The sequence below is a fragment of the Bidens hawaiensis genome, unplaced genomic scaffold (assembly GCF_021521415.1).
Source record: "Bidens hawaiensis isolate Kalapana, Puna unplaced genomic scaffold, B.hawaiensis_p1.1 tig00020893_1, whole genome shotgun sequence".
Lineage (NCBI taxonomy): Eukaryota > Viridiplantae > Streptophyta > Magnoliopsida > Asterales > Asteraceae > Bidens > Bidens hawaiensis.
This window is the reverse complement of record NW_027493218.1, coordinates 57,541-70,363: the sequence shown is the minus strand read 5'-3', so window position 1 is coordinate 70,363 and position 12,823 is coordinate 57,541. Positions and strand designations below refer to the sequence as shown.

General features: G+C 36.3%; 1 protein-coding gene, 1 non-coding gene and 2 pseudogenes across 2 annotated transcripts; 1 reads left to right on the top strand and 3 right to left on the bottom strand.

The window, feature by feature from the left end:
• Positions 1–1,248: 1,248 nt before the first annotated feature.
• Positions 1,249–2,844, bottom strand: LOC143562026 (xyloglucan galactosyltransferase KATAMARI1 homolog; annotated as a pseudogene).
• Positions 2,845–4,669: 1,825 nt separating this feature from the next.
• On the bottom strand, positions 4,670–6,377 carry LOC143562025 (xyloglucan galactosyltransferase MUR3-like). Its single transcript, XM_077049951.1, has one exon. It carries the CDS (start codon positions 6,240–6,242, stop codon positions 4,740–4,742), a length of 1,503 nt encoding a protein of 500 aa, XP_076906066.1. The 5' UTR covers positions 6,243–6,377; the 3' UTR covers positions 4,670–4,739.
• A 3,559-nt stretch (positions 6,378–9,936) lies between these two features.
• Positions 9,937–11,261, top strand: LOC143562013 (xyloglucan galactosyltransferase MUR3-like; annotated as a pseudogene).
• Positions 11,262–11,817: 556 nt separating this feature from the next.
• On the bottom strand, positions 11,818–11,898 carry TRNAL-CAG (transfer RNA leucine (anticodon CAG)). Its single transcript has one exon. It is a non-coding gene; the product is annotated as a tRNA-Leu (tRNA).
• Positions 11,899–12,823: the final 925 nt, after the last annotated feature.

Genomic DNA, 12,823 nt, shown 5'->3' with positions numbered 1-12,823 from the left:
AAACCTTGAAAACCAAATCATAAATCAAACCATTTAAATTTCAGTTTAAATGATTCAACCAATGTTTTGAAAACCGGTACGTACCGGCCAGGTGAGCGGTTTGCTAGAACATCGTACCGCCGGTTTTTAAAAAAATACCGGTTTAAACCGGCAAACCGGTCCTAAATCCAAAAGGTTTTTGATATTTTCTGCGACCCATTTTTTTAAAAATGACTTTTAACATAGTGGATAAAATTGAAACGAGTAAGCACAGTAAACGAAGATTCTTTAATCAACCAATTTTGTATCATGCAAATTCAATGTTAGTTTATTTACATCTATTGTAATTGATTAATTTCATATGCAAGTTACAAACTTTTCTGATTTGACCCTACCATTGTTGATGTGTTATATTTTTTTGGGTTATTTTTTGAGTTGAAAACATGATCAAATACATTTTATTTTTAACATGAAAACGGTGAGAACCAATTTGTTGTTATGATTAGGTTTATTATTATACGTGTTTGCTACTATTTTTTGTTCGTATTTGCTAATTTTCGATTATGACACGTTATAAGTATTTGCTTATCTATATTTTGTTGTTATTATTAGATGTTTTCTTTTGCTGTTATAAGTATTTGCTGGTATATGCTGTTATTATTTTGTTCTTGATTTTGATTCTTTTGTTGTAATTTTTAGATTTTTTTCTTTGTTATTATAAGTCATTTTTTATGTAGATTGGTATTGTAGTTGGTATTGTTTCTTACGTTCGCATTTTTAAATAAATTAGCATTATTTCCTACGTACTCATGTTAAGATCAAAATGTACATGAACCCTCCCCTGTATTTATATGGAATTACAAGGTAAATTATTCAAATGTTTGAACTTCCCAATACATACCAGTTCAACCGGTTGTACCATTCTTAAACTATGATACGAGTAAAATACCGGTTTTTAAAACATTAGGTTCAACCACTCCATGTGCACAAACCTTTTGCATTCCTCGTTAAAACCACCACAAACTAAAAAAGCAATAGCAATTATTGTATTTGCTCTTTACATTGTCCATGACTATGTACCATATTTTAAAGTACAATAGAAAATCCAACATGTTCAAGATTCTATCTTAACCCTTTGCATATCTATATTCTTTGCCCTGTAATAATACTTTCTTTATAAAAAAATCAAAAATAGTAACAAATTTGCTTCAACATCAAAGGAACACAATCATACACTTCTAAGAACTTTTTGCATCTCCAGAAAACCCACCCGGATTTTAGTTACCACCGTCCGGTTTTTGTTTAGCGAAAAACGGGTCCCACTCGTGAACGCCAATATACTCGCCTTCTTCTAATAACGCGTATTTCCAACTAAGTTCTTCGATAAAATCATCGTTTGCTCGCTCGTCAATCATATCTTGTCTCAACTTTGTCACTTTGTTAATAATCGCGTCCACTGATACATCAAACGCATCTTTCGTAGTCTCCAGTTTAGATCGAGGATTCGCATAGATCAACCTCGGGATCAACTTAATTACCTCCTCCCTCATCTTAATAATCTTATCGGGATCAATTTGTCAAAGCCGATTTTCTATACTTAAATTCCTTCGAATATCATCCTCGGGAATAAAAACCGAGTATTTCGTATAATTCTTCGGTAAATGCCACGTGTACTGCGTGTAAAACGAACCCGGATGAAAAAACACGGGTATACAACCCGCAAGGATAGAATCAAAAGCCGATCTTCGCGTAAACGAATCACCCTGCGGTTGCAAGCAAAAAACCGAACTTTGAAACATTTTCATCACATTACTCGGTGAATGACACTTACTTTCACCGCGCCCGCATTCTAAAAGCCTCCCGACACTCGAATTCTTGCATTGACCGATCAAAAGACTCCGGATTGACTTCGGGTTACCGGGTCGTGGAGCACCCACGAAACAAAACAAAAATTTCCGGTCCAGTGTCAGCATTCGGTTTTGCCGGTCATATATTTCCGAATCTTTAGACGGGTGAAGGTATGTCGGGTATGGAATCGCAAAGTCGTTCGAGTTCCATGGGCTCGACTCGATTAACAACACCGACATGTTTCGTGCAGCCGGTAATAACAAAAACTTATTCCCCCAATCGGTTTCTTCATCGCTTAATCTTCGAAAATCTCATGTGATTCTTCCTCCAACAAGAAAATGATCTTTCCCATTCATTATCTTCCATTCATCTCTATTTTGTAACCAATTAACAAGATCAAGAGACGTGGCATCTCTAACCGAAACATTATACCCCCAAAGGTATCTTGCAGCATCAAACCCTGCATAAAACGGGACGAAAAAGGCTGCAGCCATGGATGCATCTTTAGTAACGCATTTATACTGTTTCATCCGGTTATAAAATATAACATCCACCGTAAACTGATTCGTCGCGTACCATCCCTCATCCGAAAACACACCTTCAAAATTATTCAAAGGCGGCCCGAGCCCTAAATTTTTAACAAACTCACACATATCAAACCATTTGTTAATACTCGAACATTCATTCATCATTTCCTCATTGAACCGTGGCGGAAGATCATGAATATAAACATATCTCCCACCGCACGGATCACTCTTGTTTTCGATACTTCTCATCGCCTTCATAAACCGAAATTCCCTAGGGGAATTTAACTTTAAGCTATCGTTTTTTACGCTTTCGGGTTTAGGAATAACCGATTCGACATTCGGTTTGGAGACTCTAGATTGATTTAATTTGGGAGTAATTTGAATATTGGTAGTCCAGAAATAAGTACCTTGAAAATGGAAGTAGAATAAGGTAATCCAACATGGAGCACATACTAATGCTACTACACATATACGAGTCGGATGAAACGCGTGACTCGCCTTTTCCATAGATGGATATTGGCGAGCCATGACTCGTTATAAACTTATAATTCAAACGACTTAGTTCTGCGATTCAGAAAAGCTAGCGACGTAGCTTGTTGTCCGTTTTCAAAAAGAAGATGAAGCATAAGTTAGTGTGACAGGTGCATTGTAACTTGTATGTACTACAGGGTGTGTGTTTGTTTTATGACTTATTCTGAGGGTTATGTCGGTAGCCTGTAGAAGAATGCCACGTGGCGAAATGTGATGCAATCTTCTCCTGAAATTATTCCAAGTTGGAAACTTGTGGCGTGGTCAAATTAATGCTGCCTTGTAATACGCATGTCGGGATTCCAATTTGGGTCATTTCGAAGATATAAGTTTTAATAATTACTCATAAGTCAACCAACCAAGCTTCATTGACGTTTTTATTAATCAAACATAAATTATATATATTCAAAAAACAATGTATAATAAACATTAAAGTTTGTTGTTATTATTATTATTTTTAGTTATTATTATTGTTTATATGTATATGAATTATACATATAAATAAATATATATTTAAATTATTTGTGACGTCATCCAGGTCAAACACCGGTCTGCCTTCCGGGTCGGTCTGACTTTTGACTCGATAAGGCGTCCGGATCGATGTTTAGGCCGGGTTTGAAAACATTGCTAGAAAGGCATCTCCCTTTAGAATTTTACATCCCCCAAATATACTTTTCTTAAATACGTTTATCGCAGTGGCAACGCTGTCTATCTCAAAGGGTCATAGCATTTATTATATTGATTACCCAATTTCAAATCTCTTTTATAGTGGCAGAGGCGTTGATCAATATCCATATTTCAGAGCGCGCATATAAGCCGGGATTCGAACATGAAACTCAGTGAAAGAAAACCTCCTCAGTCCTCACCACGTCTCCGAAATGAATAGTGTATGTTACATAATAACACAAAAGAGAATAAAATACTTTAATTGAGTTGATGGTTTTGTAGGAACCAAAATAGGATCCACATATGTCAGTGATGCCATTGAGATTCGAGTCATGAGCTTCCAAACCGACCATCGTTTCTTACAATACATGTGCGATTGCTTCTTGGGGTGAAAAGCAAACTATGAACTTGATCCAAGTTTTGTACATTTCGTAACTAATAAGCTTACATACATAAATTAAGTTCCGATTCTCTACATCCTGTTATTAATATATATGGCTTTATTATCTTAATATAGTAGTTAATAGATTACACATGGTCACATCTCCTAAAAATAGTTTATTGTTTTTATATGAAATCATATATTTTTATTTTTATTTTTTAGTTAAAGTTGCATTTATATAAAATTATAGTGTAAACTAGACAGCCCCGTTAAACCTCCCGGTACAATCCGGTTCAACCGGTTGTATCATTTTTTAGTATAATCCGGTACGATTAAAATACCGGTTTTTAAAACATTGGTTATTACTAGAGCGCGTTTTTGTTTTTATTTTTATATTATATATGGTAGTGCTTTTGAGTACTTTAACAAAACCGGTTTGGGAAAAACCGATTTAACAAAACTTTCATGCTCCTAAACCGGTATCTAAATCGAACCTGTTTAAGTCAAATCGGTTTCGACCATGGTTTGACCAAACCGGTTCGGTTTGAAAAAAACCGGTTTTGTATACCTCTATTATATTAAGAGGTGGTAAAATGATGGACCGGGTCTAGGACTCTAGGCCCAACTCTCATAATACTTGGTTCACTAGGCCTAGGCCCAATTCTTATTGGCTGTGCGTGGTAAAGCTTTTCATTGCTAATCAACTAAAATACAGAACTAAGAATGATACATATTTTGGCACAAAACTACTACAAAATTGGTTCTAACTTCATCAAAACAATAATCAATAATACCTCCATTGAAGTTGATCAACTTTGAGGCTCTTGCTTGTTGATTAAATCACTTACACTACCATTATTCAACTTTGGTTTAGGGAAATACGGTTCCCACTCGCGAACAGCAGCCTCGTTACCTTGTTCTAACAATGCGTACTTCCAACCATATTCTTCAACTAACTCATCACCCGTTCGCCCATCGATCTTATCTTGTCTCAACTTACTCACCTTGCGGATAATTGCATTCAAAGATATATCAAATGCATCTTCTAAAGTCTCTAACTTGGAATCAGGATCAGCATAAATCAATCTAGGAATCATATTTATAACCTCCTCCCTCATCATCTTAACCGTGTTAGGGTCGATTTGACCGAGTCGTTTCTCTATACTCACATTCTTCCTAATATCATCATGAGGTATAAAAACCGAGTATTTTGTATGGTTTTTAGGTACATGCCAAGTATACTGCGTGTAAAACGAGCCCGGATGAAAAAACACGGGGATACAACCCGCTAAGATCGAGTCAAAAGCCGACCTTCGCGTATACGAGTCCCCTTCCGGTTGTAAACAAAAAACCGAGCTTTGAAACATTCTCATCACATTACTCGGCGAATGACACTTCTTATCATCAACCCCGCATTCCAAAACCTTCCCGACACTCGAATTCTTACACTGGTTGATCAATCGACTCCTAATCGAGTTCAAATCATCCGGACGTGGGGCCCCCACAAAGCAAAACAACCATTTCCACTCCGTTTTCCTCATCCGGTCCTGCCAGTAGAAAACCTCCTTATCTTTCGATGGATGGAAATAAGTCGGGTACGGGATTGCAAAATCGTTTAAATTAGACGGACTCGACTCGATTAACAAAACCGACAAGTTCCTAGCGGCGGGTAATGTTAAAAACTTATTCCCCCAATCGGAATCCTCATCCGTCTTCCGTCTAAAATCCCAAGTAATACGACCCGCAACAACAAAATGATCTTTCCCATTATTAATCTTCCACTCATCTCTACTTTCTAACCACTTCACTAATTCAATAGAAGTAACATCTCTAGTAGTCACATTAAACCCCCCAATATACCTCCCAAAATCATACCCCGCGTAATACGGGACATAAAATGCAGCTGCCACGGATGCATCTTTAGTCACGCATTTATACCGTTTCATCCGGTTATTAAATACGACACTAACCGTGAACTGGTTAGTGTCGTACCATCCGTGATCCGAAAACACGCCTCCCGTGTTGTTCAATAGCTTTCCGAAACCACCGTTGACGGTGTATTTATATTTACACATATTTAGCCACTTTTGGTTACGGTTACATTCCGTAATCATGTCTTCGTTGAACCGTGACGGAAGGTCGTATACGTATACGTACCTTCCGTCACATGGATCCAATTTAGGGTTCCAGATAATAATATTACTTTCGAATATTCCGTTTTTGAAGTACAATAAGAATAATGATAAGAAAGCACAAATTAAACCTATTAAGCAGATGTGAGATTGCTGGAACACGTAAGCTCTGTTTTCCATTGGTTGAATTGAACAATTAGTGTGAATTGGATGGATTGAGTGAAAGGAAGAAGATGAAGTGTAAAGTAGCGTGATTGGCGCATTTTAAAATTAGTGTAAAATAGTGTTATTGGCGCATTTTACTACTTTTTTTTTAATATTGTGTTATTAGCCTGTAAATGTATGCCACGTGTATCCAATGGGAACTACCTTCCAATGAGCTGTGGGCCAAATTGAATGGTAGCTCCTTATATCACGCAATAATATTATTCATTCCAAATTTTCAAGTCATAATATTTAGACCATTCATAGTGGTGCTTCCTAGTTCTTACTTGCAAAATGCATTAAAACACTTGGGAACACTAGAGGTGCATAAATCGGGTTTTTTCTAATACCCGAGTTCGAGTATGGAACCGGCTTCGGGTATGATCGGTTATTAGCAAAACGGGTATTGAGAGAAATCGGGTAGGGTTCGGATAGGGTATTGAGGAGAAAAACTCAACCCTATCTACCCGGGTAGGGTATGATCGGGTTCGGGTATTGGAACCGGGTACGACCGGGTATTAATACCCGGTTTTGAATTTGTAATTTTTTTATACATTTTTTAATTTGATTAAAATTTAAATTTGCTTTGTAATTTATAAAAATAATTAAACTATATTACAAAAACCATAAATCTACTTAATTACAAATTATTTATTTATTAATATGCGTTTTACAAAAACTTAAACATAAAAGTTGTGAATTAAATATAAAAATATACTATAAAAACTCATGTATTATTTCAGGTATTAGAAAATTGGTATTGGGTATCGGGTATAAGGGTATGACTGGGTCCGGGTATTTACGGGTATAAATCGGGTACGGGTATTGACCTCAAAATGCATACCCTATCCATACCCTACGGGTAGGGTCGGTTCCGATTTCGGGTATAGAATATCCTGGTATAAAAAAACCGGTTGCGGGTATTTTTTCGGATCCGGTTCCGGGTACAGGTTTTTAGTGCACCTTTAGGGAACACTGTCTCATGGGGAAGAGGTGCATAAATCGATTTAAATTTAAAATTGTTTTGGTTTAAACCGATTCAGTTTGGTTACCAAAAGTTAAAATCGGTTTATGAACGGTTTCGGTTCGGTTTGAAACCTGTTTCTTGACCCAGTTTCGATTGGTTTTGGTTCGGGTTTTGACCTGTTTTTGCCCGGTTAACCGTTTTTGGTGGAGAAAATTACAAACTGGTTCCGAACCTACGGTTTCAATTGGTTCCAAACCGGTTTCTATATAATCGATTTCAAACCGGTTCGGTTTTGGTTCAATTTTCAGGTCAGTTCGGTTAATCGATTTATTTGTCCACCTCTATCCTGGGGTGTTTCGGGCGTCTAATGTTTTGTATACAACGGTGGTCGGGGGAGAGTTGGCCAATCAAGGGTTTTTGCCGTTTAATTTATATTTTTACCATTACACCATTTTTTGTAAAACACCCTATTAGTGACTGAGACGTTACATACTGAAAAACTCCTAAGGGTAGGGATTTACCGCTACACATGGTTAGGGCTGTTCACGAGACGAGCCGAACCAAGCGAAGGGTTGCTCGTTGCTTGGCTCGTTTACAACCGAACCGAACCGAGCGGCTGAAATTCGAACCGAGCGAAAACCGAAACGAGCCAAAAATCGAATCGAGCATTTTTCGATCGAACATCGAGCGATTTCGAGCATTATTTATTTATTTTTCACTTTAAAAAATTCAATAAGAAACAAATTTAAATGTTGTAAATAATAAATTTTATAAATAAATTAGTAGTTTTTAGACAAACATGTAATAAATTGTAATTTTTTATTATAAATAAGTTTAGAGTGAGATATAGTGATCATGTAAACAAACTTTTAGTTTTCTAAAAACTTGAATTGAACAAATAAAACTATAAAATTAGCGGAATATTAAAAATTTTAAGGGGTAAAAATAATTGTAAGCTTGTATTTATGTGTTTTGTCTATATATTTATATATTTGTTCATATATAATTATATATAAAATAAATTAAAAATATTCGAGCCGAGCCGAACCGAGCATACCCTTGCTCGTTGCTTGGCTCGTTTACAAACCGAACCGAGCAGAGCGGCTCGTTTTCAATCGAGCGAAAAAATGAGCGAGCATTTTCCGAGCAATTTTCGAGCGAGCGGCGAGCGAGTTCGAGCGTCGAGCGGTTGGACGGCCCTACACATGGTTATAGATTATTCAAAGTTGAATATTAGGAAGAAGCATAGCTTGTCTGCCGTAAAAAGAGTGAAGGGTGGCTACTAGTAACACATACGTAATCTTAGTATATACTCCGTATTACATTATTTTACGACATAAAAATCAATTCATGCATCTCAAAAAGGATACGATGTACTACTATATTGGGTAAAGAAATGATAACATACTTATGAAATATTTTTTACAAGTTAATAAACGTATTTAATATTTTTAACTTATTATTCACGTTTTTCTTTTCTATTTTTGGATACGCCTAAAATCTTTAATACGCCTAATATTTTATTGATTTATCATTAAAATACTACACGATATTTAATTGACCGGAAGACAACTTGGAATATTATATTGCGATATTTAATTAACCAGCGGGGCTTGCCCCAATGACCCGGAATATAATGGATAACCCGGATTTCTCGGTTTCGAATCCTGATTTTAACCGGATTTTACCAGAGCATTAAAACCTGTCGTGCTTTCGGGCGGGGTGAGCCAACTGGGTTTTACCGGGAACGTCAAGCCAAACTCGGATGCCAGCGTGGATCCCGATCATGTCAACATAGTTGGCCTGAGTGGGGTGGCGGGCGCGACGTGTTCGCGTAGTGAGATTGCTTAACTGTGAAAGTCGCCGTTCGAAAAAAAAATATTACGCAATACAAGGAGGTGACATTCAATTTAGGGTGCCCGAGTATATTCGTTCTTGAGTTCCTGAAGCTTGGATCAATAAAAGACTATTCAAGGCTTTTTAAGCTTAAGCCAAACTCAAGTCAAGCCAATATGAGCTCGAGCCTTGTGATTTTGAAGTTTTACGTTTGTTGGTTCTATCTAATAACTTCACATTATAGTGTTTCAGAGACATCATGGTGATAATGAAAAACTAAATGAATACGTGGCTTTCACTAGTTAGATCCTTGAACTAAACATGTTTTATTACTCCATAGTTTCGTGCCTTTTGTGCGATTGTCCACGGGCGTTGGAGTATTATAGCTCATTTGAAGTATTTGTTTGCCGTTACAAAAAGTACGCTAGCCGAACCCGTGTTGAGCCCGAGTTTGAAAAGGCAACACACAAGCAAGGTTAAGCTTTAGAAAAGATATCAAAACAAAACAGAGCTCTCATAAATCAAAACGAGCCGGGCTTAAGACTCGCACGTAAAATAGCGCCGATAAGGCAATAATGCTACCTTACACTAATTTTAAAATGCGCCAATCACGCTACCTTACACTTCATCTTCTTCCTTTAACTACTTAAATACTCACATAAACAAACAATTATATATTCATTTGTTTAATTTTATAATTTTATCAATGTGTCAGTTCCAGCAATCTCATATATGTGTAGTAGCCTTAATATGTGCTTTCTTATCCTTATCCATATTATTCGTCAACAAATACGTATTGAGGATATTAGGGTTTACGAAAACCCTAATATCGATCCATGTGACGGAAGGTACGTATACATATACGACATTCCGTCACGGTTCAACAAAGATATGATTACGGAATGTAACCGTAACCAAAAGTAGTTAAATATGTGTAAATACAAATACACCATCAACGGTGGATTCGGAAACCTATTGAACAACACGGGAGGCGTGTTTTCGGACCACGGATGGTATGATACTAATCATTTTAATGTTGAAGTTATTTTTTTTAATAGAATGAAGCGTTATAAATGCGTTACTAATGATGCATCCGTGGCTGCTGCATTTTATGTTCCGTTTTATTTAGGGTTTGATTTTGCGAGGTATATATTCGGGTTTAATGTGAGTATTAGAGATGCTACTTCTATTGAATTGGTAGAGTGGTTAGAAAGTAGAGATGAATGGAAGATTTATAATGGGAAAGATCATTTTGTTGTTGCGGGTAGACCGACTTGGGATTTTAGACGGAAGACGGATGAGGATTCCGATTGGGGGAATAAGTTTTTGGTATTACCCGCGGGTAGGAACATGTCGGTTTTGTTAATCGAGTCGAGCCCGTCTAATTTAAACGATTTTGCAATCCCGTACCTGACTTATTTCTATCCGTCTAAAGATTCGAAAGTTTTCTACTGGCAGGACCGGATGAGGAAAACAAAGCGGAAATGGTTATTTTGCTTTGTGGGGGCCCCACGCCCGGAGGATTTGAACTCGATTAGGTGTCGATTAACCAGTGTAAGAATTCGAGTGTCGGGAAGGTCTTGGAATGTGGGGTTGATGATAAGTATTGTCATTCGCCGAGTAATGTGATGAGAATGTTTCAAAGCTCGGTTTTCTGTTTACAACCCGAAGGGGACTCGTATACGCGAAGGTCGGCTTTTGACTCGATCTTAGCGGGTTGTATCCCCGTGTTTTTTCATCCGGGCTCGTTTTACACGCAGTATACTTGGCATGTACCTAAAAACCATACAAAATACTCGGTTTTTATACCTCATGATGATATTAGGAAGAATGTGAGTATAGAGAAACGACTCGGTCAAATCGACCCTAACACGGTTAAGATGATGAGGGAGGAGGTTATAAATATGATTCCTAGATTGATTTATGCTGATCCTGATTCCAAGTTAGAGACTTTAGAAGATGCATTTGATATATCTTTGAATGCAATTATCCGCAAGGTGAGTAAGTTGAGACAAGATAAGATCGATGGGCGAACGGGTGATGAGTTAGTTGAAGAATATGGTTGGAAGTACGCATTGTTAGAACAAGGTAACGAGGCTGCTGTTCGCGAGTGGGAACCGTATTTCCCTAAACCAAAGTTGAATAATGGTAGTGTAAGTGATTTAATCAATAAGCAAGAACCTCAAACTTGAACAGCATCAATTAAGTATGATTGGTTATTGTTTTGATGAAGTTGGAAGCAACTTTATTTCTAGTGTTGTGCCAAAAAATGTATCAGTCACTGGTTTTCGGTATGTTAGTTTTTTATGCTAATCAAAATAGTCTTTAGACGGGTCTAAACGACCCTTATTCGCTATATAAATAAATGTGTATAAATTCGTTACCGGAGGGCTACAAAGCATTATTATCGAAATAAACCAAAATTTTGAATATGCATACTTACAAGTTACAAACAAGTCTATGAGCTAAACTTACATTTGCCCGTACGAGTTTGATTACACTTCATCCATTTAACCCGTTTACTTTCAAGCCTTGACGTAACTAGTTTGCAAACACGTCAGCTTTCATATATTTAGAACACACGTTGTGGATGTTCGAAGTGCTTTACATAATTAGTGTTCTTCCACTATATAAGCAAGGCTTAACTAAAATCATCATCTTTCATTCATAATAACAATACATTTTTATGTCAAAGAGCATGCATCATAAGCTTGATTTTAAAGAGATTTGGTAAAATAAAAAATGATATGTCAAGAATGGGATTCGAACCCATGCCCTTTCGGACCAGTACCTGAAACTGGCGCCTTAGACCAACTCGGCCATCTTGACGTTGGTGACATGATTCTTAGAATTATATATATATATACACGCTATTGGTAAGCTGTTAGAATATAAAATAAAACAACTGGCGAAAATGAAACTATGAATTCCAAATGGTATGTGCATATAAACTAAATAGTAAATAAATCAATTAAAATTGTGAATATAAAATTATAAGTTATGGATTTTAGGTTTAGCTTGTTATTAGTTATTATTAAAGAAAAGGTCATGAATATCGTCATTTTGTTTCACATGTTAAAGTATGGAATAATGTGTTTTTTTATAAATAAATTAAAAATAAAATTCATAAAAAGGGCAAATTTGTATTTGGTTTACAACACGGTCAAAGGTTCTAAAAGAAAACATAATCAAGATATCAAAGTTATTGGTTATACTTGATTTGTGATTTCGCTTTGGGTTTGATTTCAGTTGTTTCACCATTAACGACTTAATTACGTCTTAATTACGTGTTTTAATAAAACCTACAGGGACATTTTCTAGTTTCAACTTTTCTTAAAAAACCAAAACAATAAATTTCTCATGTTGCTATCATAGTTGTTTAAATCATATGACAAGATGAGCAAAACCCTTGTTAAATGAATAGTTTTCTTCGTTTTGATTTGAACAAATGGACTAAAATACTAGTGATAACAAATAAACTTAATAAATTAAACATTTAAAAAGCTAAAGTGTTTATACATAGAAAATTTATCATATACGGTATCGTAGTGCAGAGAGTGGATAATGCAAATGATAGATGATGGGTGGACGTTTTTATGCAAGAACGTCCAAAAACAAGCTACGTGAGAGGAGAGGAGAGAGATGACAAGATGTTAAGGCGTTTTGAGAACCTAAATTATCTATAAGGGCAAAGTCTAGATAGTGTGAACATCTACTTTTTTGAATGAAACATTTTAAGACTCGATATTAGAAA

Coding starts and splice junctions, on each gene's coding strand:
- LOC143562025 (XM_077049951.1), bottom strand. CDS start 6,242: ATGGAAAACAGAGCTTACGTGTTCCAGCAATCTCACATCTGCTTAATA.